Here is a 15,978-nt window from a genome sequence, read left to right as displayed (position 1 = left end):
GAAAGCAAAAAGATGCTACAGTGAGACAGTTTTCCATTTATAATTAAAAAAAATCTTAAAGTGATAATAATGCAAATTCAGATACTCAAGAAAAGTGGAATGTCAATATGGTTATTGTTTTAAAATTGACACAGACACATAGTGTATGAAGACTGCTGTCTCAAATGGGGGCATTTACACAAGTCAGTTGATGGGATTGATTATTTTAAAATGGTGTTTCTTTTTCTCTTTTTGAAAAGTAATTGAAATGAAATAGTCCTTCATAGTGAGGAAAATATAAACTTTGATAGAAGTTCAGCAGATTGGAAACATTTGAAAAGTAGATTCCAGATAAGGATTTTTTATTGCAATCCACAAGGGGGTAGTGATGTTCTATCAAAGATATTTGTGGTGGAAATATGAGATGATCTCTTTTAACATTTTAGATTTACAGATAAAACTGGCATGTTTGCATTTTAATAAGATCTTTTTAAAATGTTTATTGGCACAATTGTTTATTGCTTAAATTAAAAAAAATTCTTTTTGAGTGAGTGGCTGTTTTGAGCTGTTTAAATGGTAAGAGAGAATGTCCTTGATGTTTTGTGCTTTGGAGAGATTGTGAAGGATCTGAGGGTCACTGTTATTTTCTAGCAATGTAATAATCTTAAATTTCCTGCGAAACATTAGGAATCTAGGAATCAGTGACTTGTGTCCCGAATAAAAGGATTTTAGTAAATTTTGTCTAAACTTTACTAAAGTTTGTATTACTAGTTGTTTTTTCAGCTCTGCCAAGAGATGAAAAATGTGAATAATCCCCACCACTGGCCGCTTTTAATAGTTCTAAATAAATCAAAATTTTATAATCTCTTTTATTAGTTTATATTACATCATTAGATTAAAACTTTTTTTCTTCCTCACATAGCAGTACCAGCAGCTTCCACCTGCCCTCTTCAGAGTTTCTTCCTGTCAGGGTGGTGTGGCAGTGCTGGGCAGCCTGCTGCTTGTCTGTATCATGTGCTCTCTTCTGAATGATAAGCAACCTGATAGAAAGATTTAAGATTGGAATGGGGATTATGTCCTACTTGTTTAGAGATACAGCTAACCATGTCTTTACAAAATAGTACCTGTAACCTTAATAATGTGAAGCATGGTGTAGAAGTTAGGCTTGTTTTGCCATCAACATTATGTATTTCTCAATATGGATCTAGGGAAAAGGTTAATACAGTTTTTCTGTGGCTTTCCGCCCTCATTCTGAGCAAGGAAGGCCTACTTCGTTTTCTTTATGAAATGGCTTTAGTGCTTTAACATAGCAGAAGATCCACGGTTTCTTCACATCCTACTCTGAGCTCTACTGGGAGCTGAACTGTGACGTCAGCATTTCCATTCATGAATTTGATGCTTCCAGATCCCTTTTCTTGTTTTGTATTCTTGAGCTAACTCTGGCACATGCACAAATCAGTTTACCATCAGTCAGCCCATAAATCAACCATAAAAGGTAAAACAAAAGATAAGACACTAGAGTTATTTTGCTAGTGTTGTAGTTGCTCATGCTGATTTGCATCAGTGCAGTTTGGATAAGGTTCCTGACCAAACAGATTGGAATCTAAAAACAGTCAGTTTAATTATCTCATGATTTTGTGGATTGAATTGTGTTGTGAACATATTGACATAAAATTTTTGTTCTTGCTGGAAGTTCAGAGTGCAGTAGCACCTTTGTTATAAAGTAGCATTAAAAAAAATAATTTCACTGAATTGGAGGTATCTATTTTAGAGAGGTTAGGCCTGGAGATTAAATTATGTTCTATTCAAGTTACTTTCAGAATGAATTTGGATTTTTTTGAGCGTTGTTACTCTTGAACTATTTTAAATAACTCTTGAGACTTACATTTTAAATATATTATTATTATTACGGAACTGGCACAGTGTCCTGTGTTTTGGAGTCAGATTTCATCTCCCCTAGATTGTACAGTCCTGTGGCTGTGGACTGCAGCTTCTCCACAGAGGTCACTGCTTGTAATTTAGTACTGCATGAGAATGGTTCTTGAAGAAATCTTATTTGGAGTTTTCTTCTGCAGGGCCAAGTTGGAGGCCAGACCTCTGGCCTATGGCATCTTTCAAGCCTCCTGTGGTTGATGAATGGTGAGCTGTAAAAAAGTTCATTTTCTCTGCTTTCATGGGGGTTTGCTGAGTTTAGGATACTTAATTTCCAAGAACATTTAGAAATAAAATGTGTTACATTTGGGAAGTACCATTTTAGCTCAGTTTATAATTCACAGTTAGAGTAGATGATTTGAATCATAACCATTTTGATACCTCATCTTGTCCTTTTTAAAAAATTAATTCTGGGCATTGAACCCATGGCCTTGCCAACACATCTTACTCTAGAGATGACTTTCACAGCTTTGTGACTTCTCCCAGACATCGTCTCTTCCCAGCCTGTAAATGGGGCTGGAGTGTCATGTTCCTGACTGCGCTGAGTTGTCTGGTGGGTAACAGATGAGCGGTCTGTGAGCTGGCTGTCCTTCACGTGGATGCACTGAGAAGAGGAAAATGGGGGCAAGTAGCACATGGATATGCATTTGAAGGCTCAAGTGACATTTGTTATTTTCCCTAAGAACTAAATAGTTCAGATATTATGTAAATATGGTTAATAGGAAGGAATCTGAGACTGAAGAGAGGAACAGTTAATGGTAGAGGGACTCTAAGAACTTCCTAATTTTCAAAACTGTGTACCTCTGTACTATTATGGAAAGTTGTTGGCTGTGATGATCAGATTTCACAGTGTTCCAGGGATTGCTGTAGTGTCAGCAGTGTCCTACCTTGAACCACACAGTGATGGTTTTGTCCAGCGATGGTGAACCTTGTAGAGCTTTCAGTGATACAGACAGCTCATTGTGGCATGTGTGCTATAGGTTCACCGCCACTGGGTTAGTCCTTTGGCCATGAAGGCTCTCGGTTTCCCAGAGGCATTTAAAACAAACCTACTTTGGTGCTGGCCTAGTGCTTTTTCCTTTTGTAGCTTGGAATGCTGGCCACTGGGACCAAGGGCCCCATCAGTGGCATTTCTGTGAACAAGGAGGGGAAAGCCTCTCTCTCCATACCTCATCCTTACCAGATTGGTCTTTTCCATCCGCCATACTAGATTCTAGTCCCATCTTCTCACCTTGCCTTTTCTAGGCCTCAGCTCTTGTGGAATGAGCTTGTTAGTAATGATTTTGAGGGAATTCATGTGTGGAGTGAAGGATTGTCCTAGAAATGACCTAAAGTTTTTCCCCCTGTGCCTTAGGATGATAAGAAAGTGAAGTTGGCTCTATAAATATTCACCTGCTTTGCTGATTTGATTTTTATTTTTCCTTTTGAGGTACATGTTCCAGGTCAAGAATAAATATGTATGTTAAGCGTTGTAGGAGGAATTTTAAAGTACAGCCACCGAGATGCTTCCTTTCTGGTGTTGCTTTCTGGTGATGCTTTGCTTTCTGGACTAAATTTTTACGTTTGTCTGTTTATCATATTTTAAATATTTTCTTTAAAAACTTTAAAGTTTTTTTTTTAAGGAAAGTTGTATAACATGAAAATGTTCAGGTGTTTCTACTTGTTTCCTATGGTAGATTTAAGGTCTTTATTCAGATATGAATGACAGTTCATGATTTTGGAAGACAATGTGATTACATCTGAAAAAGTATCTGCTAACCTTTGACTTTTTTTGTTCAGGGTAGTTGTAGTTTTTGGAGTTGATTAATATAATTGTTATTAAAATGGATCGATTGCCAGTAATTCAGTAAATACTCTTCCTATTTAGAAACTCATGTGGATAAGGGAGTTACTGTGAGTCCACTATAATCGATCATATAGGATTGTCACTTGGACATACTCCCTGGGATGCATAGGCCATTTGGGGAGGCCTTAACATAATTCATTTCTTGAAAGTTTCTTTCAATATTTAAAGATACGGAGGGACAAGTTAAAGTTTCTGGTGTTCTTGTAAACATTCTTTGCCGTGTCCTTTCCATTTCCGCCGTTATGAAATGTGCTGGCTGAATCATTTGCTTTGACAAAGCTTTGATGGTGGATTCTTCCTCATTTAGCTTTATTGATGGAGGCCGTTGTGCTAAAAAGAAAGCTGTAACAAGTAGAAAGGTGGTGAGTGGGTACTCAGAGCTTTTGAAGTACTTGCCGTTGTTTCTAGGGGTCCTCTAGAAATTGATCATAGATTACTTGACCAAATTTAAAGCCCAGAAATTCATTTCAGGTATTCTGGGAGGAAGGTGGTGCATCATACTTTCTTTACAGGGTCTGACTGTTCTAAATCCGACCTATCCCTGCTTGTTTGAGTGTCTTGTGGTGCAACTGTGGTGGTAGTGGCGACCTCTCTAACTGGGCAGGATACCCTTGAGAGTGTTTTTCTGTCTTCTCCAGGTATTTTTAGTCTCTCTTGTCTCTGTGGCCACATCTTGAGGAGCTGAGGATGGATTTAGCTGCTCTGGGATGGCTCCAAGTTGTAGCGGATGCTCTCTGCTGCCCTTCCCATCCTACCAGTGTACCTCCCGGATGAGGTTCCTTGCCCTTACTGTTTGCTGAGGGAGCAGAGGCAGAACTGCTTGTTTAGTAAAAATAGATAGTCATGATTTTCACAGTGCTTGTAATGCTTAGCATGTGTGAGGCCCTGGGTTCAATTCCCAGCACTGTGGACGAACAGAAACAGCGGCCAGTGGTGATAGGGTGCAGCTGTGGGAAAGCACTTACTGCCATTGAATTGTACAGTCAGAAATGACTAGAATGGTACATTTTATGTTGTCTCTCTTTTTTTTTTGGTTTCGGGAATTGAACTCATGACCTCAGGCTTGCCAGGCAAGTGCTTATGCTGCTGAGCTACGTTCCTGGCCTGTGTTGGGTCTATTTTACCTCTGTTTAAAAAAACTTAAGATGGATTTGAAGTCTAACAAGAAAAGTAGTTATAAGATTGTAAGAGTAAATACATGGCAGTATTTTCATTACCCCAAAGTTCGAGGTTGTGATTTAGTCAAAAATCATGCATACAGAAAATAAGTAAATAATGATGCTGGTCAGGCCCTGAGGTTCATTTAGACAGTGACTTTTAGGTGAGATTTTAGTATTTGCAGTATTTATATTTGTAAAGACAGTTGCTGGCTCCTTGAGAATCTGAGGTGAACAGTGCACATGCAGAAAGGTAGGTTGTTTGGGGTTGATTCCAGGGGAGCTGAACCGGCCCTGCTTTAAGTGAGAGCAGTTTGGATTGTGAGAACTCAGCTGCCCAGGCTAGGCCACGTGGGGTTCGGTCTGAGCTGAGCAGGGCAGAAGCTGTCTCAGCCTGCAGGGCAGCCGTTCCGTGCAGCAGGACAGTCTGGGAACTTGCCCTAGAGCCACGGGACTGGATGTCCTCTTGGAGCTGCCTTCGGCTGAGCTGGGATCTTCCATCAGATGCCAAGGCTCCTGGCTCTGTGCTCCCCTCCGGCTGCTCCCTTCTGTTTCTCCTTGCAAAGGGCCTTTCTGCACTGGCTTCCTTGCTTGAGTTCCCTGCAGGTGTAGTCTGCTGTTGTCCCTGTTGTGGCTCCTGCGTGTCCTGACTCTGGTTCTGGTTCCAGCACATCGGACTCCGCTAGTCATCCCTCCTTATGAAAGTAGTCAGGACAGAGATTCAAACTGAGTCCTCTGCTGCTTTGTTCCCAGGCCAGTGTGTCTCTCTGTGGGTTGGCAGTGGCCTCCTGATCATTTAGCAGAGTTGGACTGAGAGGAGATTGTGTGAAAAGGGTCTGTAGCACGGGTCCCTGGTATCTCAGCTCTGTCCAAGCAGTGTAAAAGGAAGACTGTTGACTCCTGAATGGATCTCTCATGTTCAGTTGCTATAGTGATTAAACTTTTTGCAGAGAAAACGTTCACTGCAGCTACAGATAGGAGGCCAAACATCCTCAGTCTCTGGGGTGTGTGGAATAAGTCAGCTGTGGGTGTTGTATCTGTCCCAGAACTGGTGCTTTGAATGGTGGCAAAGCAGGACACCCCAGAATGCAGTGATCTGTGCAGCTTTTGCCCTGTGGGTGATCTCAGGTAGGAGCAGGTAGTTGCAGGGAAGGTCAGTATCTTCTGAGATTTCACAGTTCAGTTATCTGGGTGAGTGTCTTCCCTTTCCCCCTGATTGGGGACCAGTAAACTTCAAAGGTTGGAGATGTGCATTCTTAGTAAAAAGGGAGGTGTTGCTCTGAGTGCTGGGTTAGGGGAGAACACTGCAGACAGCCTCTGCTTAACGGTCTGGCCGCCTATGTGCACCCTTCTTTGGCTTTTCCTTGGTATATTCTCCTTGTTCCTAATCTTCTGTTTTCCATGATTTCTCATGGTGGAGGGAAGAAACAGAATTATAGAAGACAGGTGGAAGACTCTGAAAGTGCAGTACTTTGGAGGTACCTGCATGCATAGCACCGAGAGCTTGCACAACATTGAACTATCTGAATTTAGGGCTGTTGAGTGAATTACACTTCATAGTAATGACCTTGAGTATATGGTATTCAAAAAAACAATGCTTAATATTGTATTATGTTTTGCTTAACAAAAGAGGAAAGTATGTAATATTTTAAAAAAATATAACCATCAAAGTAGTTTTAGTAGTTAAGGGGATTTGATGTGATTTTTTTTTTGGTTGTTGTTTGCTTTGCTTTGTTTGAAATGTGGTCTCCCTGTCTTGCCCAGGACTGGCCCTGAACTTGAGATTTTTCTGCTTAAGCCTCCCCAGTAGCTGGGATTAGAGATGAATGCCACTGCATCCAGCTGATTTTTTAAACTGATTTTATTATCACTCATATAGATAGCATTCATCTTTATAAATGTAGTGATTCTTAGTCTGTTTACATGGTCATGCAACTACCACCAGTAATTCCACATTTTTTCATCACTACAGAACGAAAATCTGTAGCCACTGGCAGTTACTCCACATTCTGTCTTCCTAGGCTGGTGGTGGTGAACCTATGGCACATGTGCGGGCTGTTTGTTAACATTGAAAACTGTAAAAGGTTTGCCATCACTGCCCTAGACGATACAGTACTAATCTACTTTCTGTCTTTATGGAGTTGCCTGTTCCATATAAACAGAATCTTGCTGTATTTGTTCCTTTGTGACAGGCTTATTCCTTTGGTGTAATGCTTTCATGGTCCATCCATGCAGTAGCTTGTATTGTTACTTCTTTCCTTTTGTGTCTGAAGAACACTCTGTTGTAAGGGTGTGTACCACGTTTTGTTTATCCCTTTACCAGTTGATGGACATTTCAGTTATCCTTTCTTGGCCATTCTGAAACAATGCTGCAGTCAACATTAATGAGCAGGTTTTTGGGTAGACACGTTTTCAGTTCTCTTGGTGAAATACCTTGGGGTGGAATTGCTGTGTTATATGTTGGGTGTGTGTTTAATTTTCAAGGAATGGTCCAGTTGTTTCCCATGGTACCTGCATCATCATACTGTATCCCCACCACTAGTGTGTGAGGACTCCCATTTCTCCACACTCTGGCTGACACTTGTTATTGTCCATCTTCTTGTCACAGCATTCTTGTGGCTGGGAAGTGGTCTGTCACTGTGGTTGCAATTGCTTTTCCCTAATGACAAATGATGTTGAGAGCATCTGTTCAACTGTTCATCGCCATTTGTGTGTCTGCTTTGAGAAATGTTTAGTTTCATTACCATTTTTGAATTATTTCTGCTGTTGAGTTGTAAGAATTCTTTATATATTCTAGATATGAGTCCCAGGGCTGGGGATTTAGCTCAGCGACACAGCGCCTGCCTGGCAAGCGCGAGGTCATGAGTTTGATTCCCGGTACTGGAAAACAAACAAACAAACAAACAAACAAAAAGTAGCCGGGGATGTAGCTCAGCGGCATAAGTGCTTGCTTGGCAAGCCTGAGGTCATGAGTTTGATTCCCGGTACCAAAAAAAAAAAAAAAAAAAAAAAAAAAAAAAAATCCCTTAGCAGATACATGATTTACAGTAGCTTGTAATTTACAAATATTTTCTTCCCTTCTGTTTGTCTTGTCTGTGCAAGTACAGAAGTTTTAAATTTGATTAAGTCCTATTTATCTGTTTTCTTTTGTTGCTTATGCATTTGGTGTCATAGTTAAGAAACTTTGCTTAATCCAGGGTTATAAAACTTTGTATCTGTCTTTCAAGTTTTATAATTTTAGCTTTGTTTTTGGTGGTACTGGGATTAAACCCCAGGGACTTGTATATGCCAGGTGGGTACTGCTGCCACTGAACTACATCGTCAGTACTTTTATGTTTTAATTTTGTTTTGAGACAAGGTTTTCCTAAATTGATCTTGGCTGGCCTTGAATTTTCAGTCCTTCTGCCTCAGCCTCCTGAGGAGCTGAGATTAAAGTTGTGTGCTGCTGCACCTTGCATTTTTACCCCTTTCTTACATTGAGGACTGTGATTCATTTTGAGTTAATTTTTGTAAATGGTATGAGGTAGGCTTCCAGCTTTATTCTTTATATATGGATATCCAGTACATTTGTTGAAAAGACCATTTTTTCTTCATTGAATGGTACATGGGTTGAAAATTGATTATAAAAGTGAGGTTTATTTCTGGAGTCTCAGTTGCTCTAGGTATGTCTGTCCTTCTGCCAGTACCACATTGTCTTGGTTACTGTATCCTTGTAGTGATTTATTTATTTATTTATTTATTGGGTGTTGGTGGTGCAGAGATTGAACCCAGAGTCTTTCCGCTGAGCTACATCCCCAGCCCCTTTTCTTATTATTTTAAAGCAAGGTCTCACTGAGTTGCCCAGGCTGGGCTTAAACTTTTGATCTTTCTGCTGTAGCCTCCCAGAGTACTGGGATTATGGGCGACTGCCATCAGGCCTGACTAGTAGTAAGTTTTGAAATCTGGAACTATCAGACCTCCAAATTGTTCTTCTTTTTAAAGATGTTTTGACTCTTCTGGCTCCCTTATATTTTTCATTTGAATGAATGGTTCAGCTTGTCAATTTCTACAAAAAAGGCACCTGGGATTATGTTTAATCTCTATTTGGGAGATAAACTTCTTTTTATGGATCTGTTATGTATGTAGGAACTCCTGGCCAACTCAGGCACCCAAGTATCTTGCCTGCAAAGCATACTGTTGTTTTAATTTATTAATACAATAGGCTGCCTTGGTGAAACCCTGTAATTCACTGTTAGGCTGACATTGGACTTTTCAGATTCCAAGAGAGCACAGAGCTAGTCTGCATAGCCAGGTGGACTTCTTGTAATGTGTTCTTTTGATGTGAAAGTTGGCTGATGTCTTGTCTGGGCAAAAAAAAAAAATGTGGTAATCTTGTTAACACATAGTGGTTAATAGGGAATTAGCAGATTACACATATCAGTGTTTAATTACCAAAGGGTTGGAATGTGTTACAAGAAAATTGTGATGTTGAGATGTATTATTATTACTTGTTGTTGGTTTGGAGGCAGCAGAGCTATTCTAGGACTACAAGTCCTGCAGTGCCCCTGTGACCATCAGTTATTATTAAGCTTTTCAGTTTCAGCTCACTTGCCCCACACATAATAACCAGGTGCCCGTCTGTGCCAGGCATAGGGAAGGACAAGTGGAGTCCCTGTCCTCATGGAGCCAATAGTGGAGAGCCTGACATTAATCATGGTGCCCTGTGAGGTCCCAGGGGGAATGCAGTGCTGTGGAGAGGATGCAGTAATCACAAGGGTGTCAGTACTCAGAGTGGGCAGGCCTTTTGAGCAGTGCTCTGGAGGAGCAGAATTACCGGAGAAGAATTACTGAGGGCAGAATTACCGGAGGAAGTTCCGTGAATGGGGTGAGCTGGTATGTGAGAGGTGTGGGCATGGTCCAGTTCTGTTCTGGCCCTGTGTAACTCGGGAAATAGTATCTGAGGACTTGGCTCCAGCCTTTGCCCTTGAAGTGCATTGTGACTGAGAAAGTTATGGAACCTTTCTGAGCTTAGTTACTTAAAAAAAAGCCTACATAGCTGTTTTTATTTGGAGACATTTATATAAAAACATAGAAATCTAGGCTTTTGATTGTTTTCGTAGAACTCAAATAGTTATTCTTTGTGCCTTTCTGTGATTGGGCACTTAGAAACACAGTACTGGCAAATTTGAGTATTTTTCTGAACATTTGCCCTGGTCTTTGACATTAGGATTCACTTCATTACATATTTTCTCCAGAAGCCTGTAGGGGAGCAGGTGGAGCTGTAATTGATTAAAGGCTGTTCATAGTGTTGCCCTGAGGCACTTGGAAGATCTGGAATGGCTTCCTGGAGGAAGTAGAATTTGACCTGGAATCATTGACAGGCAAACGTGGCTGGAGGAGAAATTCCAACCAGAGAAGACTGAGGAGGGGTAAAGCCGGGAGAGGACTGGGTGCAGTTAGAATTCCAGGCGCGTGTGGAAAATAGCAGGGGTCAGGTTGCAGGGGCTTGGAAAGGCTGACAAGGAGTCTGGATTTTATTTTCTGCTCTGGGAGCGCCTTTTAGAATTTTTTTTAAGCAGAGAGGAATTGATTGGATAAAGTCGATTCTCTTTTAAGGTGCTAATAAGGGCCACCAGCTTACCTCTTTAACTTCCTCTCCACACACACAGCTCAGCCATAGAGCGTTGTGTTACATGTTTTAGATTCTGCTGTGCCAGGGTCCCACGCCTCCTCATGGTTGTAGGCCTTGCACACTGGTTTGCCTTGACTTAGTGCGCGTCCACCAGAACGCGGTGCACAACTTGTACATGTGCTGGCTCACTCCATCGCCTTGGCCTCTGGGTTTTCACATAAGACTCGTCTGAGAAGCCTTCTTGACCTTGCTTGCTCCCTGCCCCCCGCCTCTTTCCACATTGGGTTGGGTGCTGTACTTTTTTCCACCTATAGCCCTCCAAGGTTTTCCTGGCCACAGCGCATTTTAGTTCTGAGTGAAGTTGTTTTTACTCCTCTTTCTCCCTCATCTTAGTAACTGTAGTTGAATGAATGAACAACTAGGAAGGACTGAAGTCAAGAGAAAATCACTCCTGGAAGGAATTGTGTGTAGCATTTGAGTTGAAGAAAGAGCTAGCGTGTTTATGGAGTTTGTGACTGGTTGAATGTAGGCCTTGAGGGACATGCACTCCTAGGTTTTCTTGGTGGCGCATGCCTGTAATCCCAGCATTCGGGAGGCTGAGGCAGGAGGGTCGTTGTGAGTTCAAGGCTAGCCTGGGCTACAAAGTGAGCTCAAGGCCAGCCTGAACTGCGTAGTGAGACTCTGTCTCAAGAAGACAAAAAGCAAAAACAAAAACAAAAACTCCTAATAAGGGAGTTTGGTGAGGCCCAAATGAGATAGGGAATACAGAAGAGAGATGTCTTGGGCTGACTGGATGCAAAAGTTTGTGCTCTGAGTTAGGTGTAGTTGCAGTAGCTCCAGAACATGCCTCCACAACATGACACTGGAAACGTGGGTCAGATTAGGGACTCGTTCACAGCAGGCTGTTGTGTTTTTAAATTGCATTTGCAGTGGGCAAAAGGACCCTGATGCTGAAGTTGTGGAAATCACCTTCCTGTGCACAAGGCAGAGTAGAAAAGGGTGATGAGTCTGCCTGGAGGGCAAACATACATGCCAGCATGGCCCATGGGAGGGTGGGCAGCTCCCCAAAGTACCGACGTTATTTGGCTTGTAGTTGTGTCACTCTGCCCAGAACCGTGCCTTGTGGTTGTATGAACACATGAGTCAATCAAAAAGAATTAGGGAGTCAGGTGCGGTGGCACAGAGCCTGCAGCTGCAGCTGCTTGGGAGGCTGAGGCAGAAGGATGGCAAGTTTGAAGCCAGCCTGGGCAACTTAGTGAAATGCTGCCTAAAAAAATAAAAACAACAGTGGTGTGAGGACGTGGTTCAGTCTCTCACTCCCTCAAACAATCAGTAAAACTCTGTAGTGAGGTGACCATGGGAGACTACGAGGGGCTTGAGGGCAGAGATGAGAAAGTTTATGTTTCATTGTGATGGGGAGGAGGATAAGCAGAGGCTGAGAATGGTTAGAGAGGTGTAACTGAATGGGAAGAATTAAAAAAGCCAAGGATCTAAGTGCAGAAGTTTGAAAGGAAGTTGTCATTTGTAGTGCTACAGAATTTTAAGTGGACTGCGGGGGAAGAAAAGGAATCGTTTTGTGGCATATTAGTACCTCCTGCTGCTGTCACAAGCAACCTCAAGCTTCGTGGTGGCTTCCAACAGCAGGTGTTTATGATCTCAGGGTCGCTGTGGTCCTGTGTTCAGTGGGCGTGGCCGAGTCTGATGCCTTAAGGCCCCACAGCCTGCCACCCAGCTGTGGACTGTGCTGGGCTCTCGTGGGAAGGTGTGACAGGGGAAGGCTCTGCTACCCAGCTCCCAGGGTCATCCGAAGGAGTCGCTTTGTACGGGTGTTGGACGGAGGCCTTAGCTCCTTGCTGGCTGTGAGCAGAGGTCACTCATTTCCGGCCACCTGGGCCATGTCCACATGGCAGCCTGCTTCTTCAGAGCCAGCGAGAGTCAGTAACACAATAGCCGCTACAGTTCGTGCTGCCTGGGCACAGAAGTGACAGCTCCTCAGCTTTGCCACATTGTGCTGGTCAGAAGCTGCCAGCCACACTCGAGGGGAGGGGACTGCACACAGGTGTTAGCATCAGGGGTGGAGGCTGTGCAGGAAGTTTTTCCACCACAAGGGCAGGGGCGGAACCAGGAAGATGGTGCAGTTCTTTGGATGTAGGCCCTGTTGGATGCAAATGAAGGCTGTTTGGAGGTGAAGTTCTAGGCAAGGGTTGAAATGTAGTTGAGAGGCCCTCCTCAGGGAGCCTTCCTGGCCCTCTGCCTTCATCCCAAACAGAGAGCACAGTCCCTTTCCGTGTCCTTGCACTTGTTCGATTGACATACTGCCTTGTAACTGCTATTGATAAATCCATCTGCTTTGCCAAAATAGAATTATTTACCATGCAGTTCGTGGCCACTGAAGGCATCTGCCCTGCTTGCCTTACGATTTTGTTAAAGATGAAAGGAGGTGATTCATATGGAAGTTTTTATCTAGTGTGAAGTGATACACAAGCGAAAGGTATTAAACTGTATTTTTCTCCCTGTAAATGGAATACATGAAGTTTAACCTGTGTTTCTCTAGTTAACTTGGATTCATTGTGTTGTACATAAGTTATTGAACTGGTCTTTATTTAAAATTGTGATTTTTTTTTTTTTTTAGGGCCTTTTGAATGGAGTGTTTGCTTTTACGATAAATGATCCCAAACCGCTGCATCTTTCAAGTCCTTTTGTCCAACTTTTGTTTGAGGAAAACCTGTCTTTGCTGTCCTTGCCACTCTTTTTCTTCTGTCTGTGTGTCAACCGTTAGCTGTCTTTTTTCCCTTCTGATTTGTTGCCTGTGATCTTCTCTGGGCTTGGCAACCTGATAATTAAGCTTGTTAGAACTGTGAGTAGTTTAATAGTAACCAAGCTAGGAATGTGGGTCGTAGAGCCTCTTCTCACTGTAAAGTAGGTGAGCTAGTGTGTGTAGACTTTGTACAAATCTCCTTTGGCCTTCTGAGCGCGTCTTGGCTTCCTTCCTAGTTTTGGCTGTGTGCAGATTGAGAGGCACACAGAGAGCCGCGCTCTGTTCAGGGGAGCGCGGCTGCCATTTTCTTGGCATACGCCTCATTGCTCTGTTATGAGAAACAATGTCATTCTCACCTTACTTTCGATGAGGTTTTAGTTTTCTGGGCAGTAGTTATAGGTGATGGGTGGTCTGGTTCATGGACTAAAAAATTTGTGAGAAGCACAGAGGTCTTCTTTAGGTAAGATCTGCATCCTGGTGTGCGCACAGTGCCCTGGGCCACCAGCACCCTTTCCCTTGGGATATGTACCCACCTCCCAGCTCAGAGGGCTAGGAGTTCCATGCTGTTCTTCAGTGCTCATTTGCTTCAGCTTTCACTGAGAGCCACTGTTTACCTTTTCCGCCCTAACCTTTGAGAGAAGCATTTTTGCCTTTCCAGGGAGTTTGTAGAGTGTTTTTTTTTTTTTCATATCAGGAATTGAACTCAGGACCTCTCACTTGCCAGGCAGGTCCTGTGCCCCTGGGCTATTTCCCTAGCCCTGCTGTGTGTTCTTGTGGAAACATTGGAGTGAAAAGGGTGGTCCCTGCCAGTGGTCCTGGCCAGGTGCCAAACCTGGCCTGGACGTCACCTTTTCCAAAGTAGTTGTGTTTGCTACTGGTTTAGGATGAAGACAGGATTTTTAGATAAGAAAATGCTTCTTACATGTACCGGAAAGCTTAGTTTATTTTATGTCTGAGGAGTTAAAAAATTTTTGTTCTTAGTAATAGTTACAAGACATACCACTAAAACAATGTAATTTTAAATCTTGTATAGTTCTTTTTACTGAGTATGTTCTGTTGGAATGTATGTATTTGTACAAATGTGAACATTTATTTTATGTGCTCTTTGATTATTTTCAGACTGTGGAGTATATTAGCTTCCTTGCCAAATTAAGTTTATGAAAATTCTAATGATACTGTGGTTCAATCAGGAAAGATTTTTTAAAAATTTTGAAATCACATTAAACATGCTTTCCATGAATCTCTGGTAATAGTGAGTCAGTTGATCTGATTTCTCAGGCCCTAAATCAGGCCAGTTCTATTCTAGAACTAGTTCCTATAGGCTGTTTAGACCTGCGGCTGTTTGTGGTTTGCTTTTGAACCTGACTGTAGGCGTTGAACTCCCTTTGAGAGCCTAAATGGTCTGTGCCCCAGTTCCTGTAGAGGTTCCTGTGTCAGGGTTTTATCTCGTCTGTCCCAGGAGGAGGAAGGCGCTGCCCTTTCAATGCGAGTGTGTGCTTTAATTTTGTTTCTATCCCATAGGAGTGTTGTGAGGGCTATTGTAGTATAGTAGTGCTCACGGTATATTTTAAACCTCCTGGAAAGAGGTAATAGGTGATCACAAAACATTTTTGTGTTGTACCAATATATGTATTTTTCCATTTACCTTTTATTGTTCAAAAAAAGGATAAAGCTAAAGCTAAAGCTGCTTGTGTTTAGGGGTACATGTTTTTACCCAGTCTCAAGATATCATTGCTAATCTTATGGAGTGTCCCCAAAGCCTGGCTTTTGTTAGACCTTGCACTTCTTATTTAGCAGGCTTGTGCTCTATCCAGAGTTTGCTATTGGCTCTTGCTGTTGGGGAAAAACATTGAGTGTCCTCCCGCCCACCCATTTTTCTTGGTGATCAAGAGCTATTGCCTGATTTCTTGAATGAAGGGATATGGTTCCTTTTCAAATACATCCACAACATTGCTGGACCCAGACTCCATAGCTTCTGATTTGCTCCCATCTCAGTGGCAGGGTCACTGAAGCACAGCTCCTCGGAATGCTTGTCCAGGGGACCAGAGGCTAGGAAGCAACTCAGAGTGGCATCAGTAGGGGAGAGCAGTGCTTAGGAGAGACTGACAGCCTTCAGTCAGGCCTGGGGGCGAGGTGGTGCTACTGTTCCTTTCCATGACCTTTTAGGAGTGCTACTCATTTATAAATTCAAATTGTGCTACTCATTTATAAATTCAACAAATAATTTGAGCTTCTGTTTTTGTGGCAGACATTGAACTAAGTACTGGAGACACTAGGATAAAGAAGCCAGATATCCCTTCAAGGATGCCTTTTTAATACAGTTGGATCTTGAAAAATATTTATCAGAGAAGAAATACTAGATTTGTTTTGGTGCTGAGTGGCCATAGGGATTAAAGGTGGAGTTGTAGGTTGGCAGAAGACATTTCTGAAAGGACCCAGTCTTCTGTAATTAAAAGAAAATTTACAGATGGCATTATGCAGAGACTGCTAGCTGATCTCAGAACCTGCCTCTTCTTCTTGGGCTTCTCCTAGCTTCCTTTACAGTTAGGTAAGGCTTTGTAGCCAAATTTTTGTTGATGGGATGACTGCCGAGAAGTGTCCCTTTTCCAGGCCTGGTCCCTAAACCTCCAAGCACAGATACAGTAGGTGCCCTCTCCTCATTGCCTCGGTGCGGAGAACCCAGTGACCTTGGAAG

General features: G+C 42.5%; 1 protein-coding gene across 2 annotated transcripts in view; it reads left to right on the top strand.

The window, feature by feature from the left end:
• The first annotated feature begins 2,047 nt into the window (after positions 1–2,047).
• Positions 2,048–15,978, top strand: part of Camta1 (calmodulin binding transcription activator 1) — a 774,560-nt gene continuing 760,629 nt past the window's right edge. The window contains exon 1 of one of the 2 annotated variants that reach the window (XM_005404072.2): positions 2,048–2,118. In XM_005404072.2, coding sequence (XP_005404129.1) covers positions 2,116–2,118 — 3 coding nt within the window. In that variant the 5' untranslated portion in view covers positions 2,048–2,115. Of the gene's footprint in view, positions 2,119–12,363; positions 12,460–15,978 lie in introns of those variants that run through there. The other variant, XM_005404071.2, reaches the window with a different exon arrangement.

The sequence above is a fragment of the Chinchilla lanigera genome, unplaced genomic scaffold, assembly GCF_000276665.1.
Source record: "Chinchilla lanigera isolate Chin_1 unplaced genomic scaffold, ChiLan1.0 scaffold00085, whole genome shotgun sequence".
NCBI classification, from domain to species: Eukaryota; Metazoa; Chordata; class Mammalia; order Rodentia; family Chinchillidae; genus Chinchilla; species Chinchilla lanigera.
This window is presented reverse-complemented; position numbering and strand designations above follow the sequence as displayed.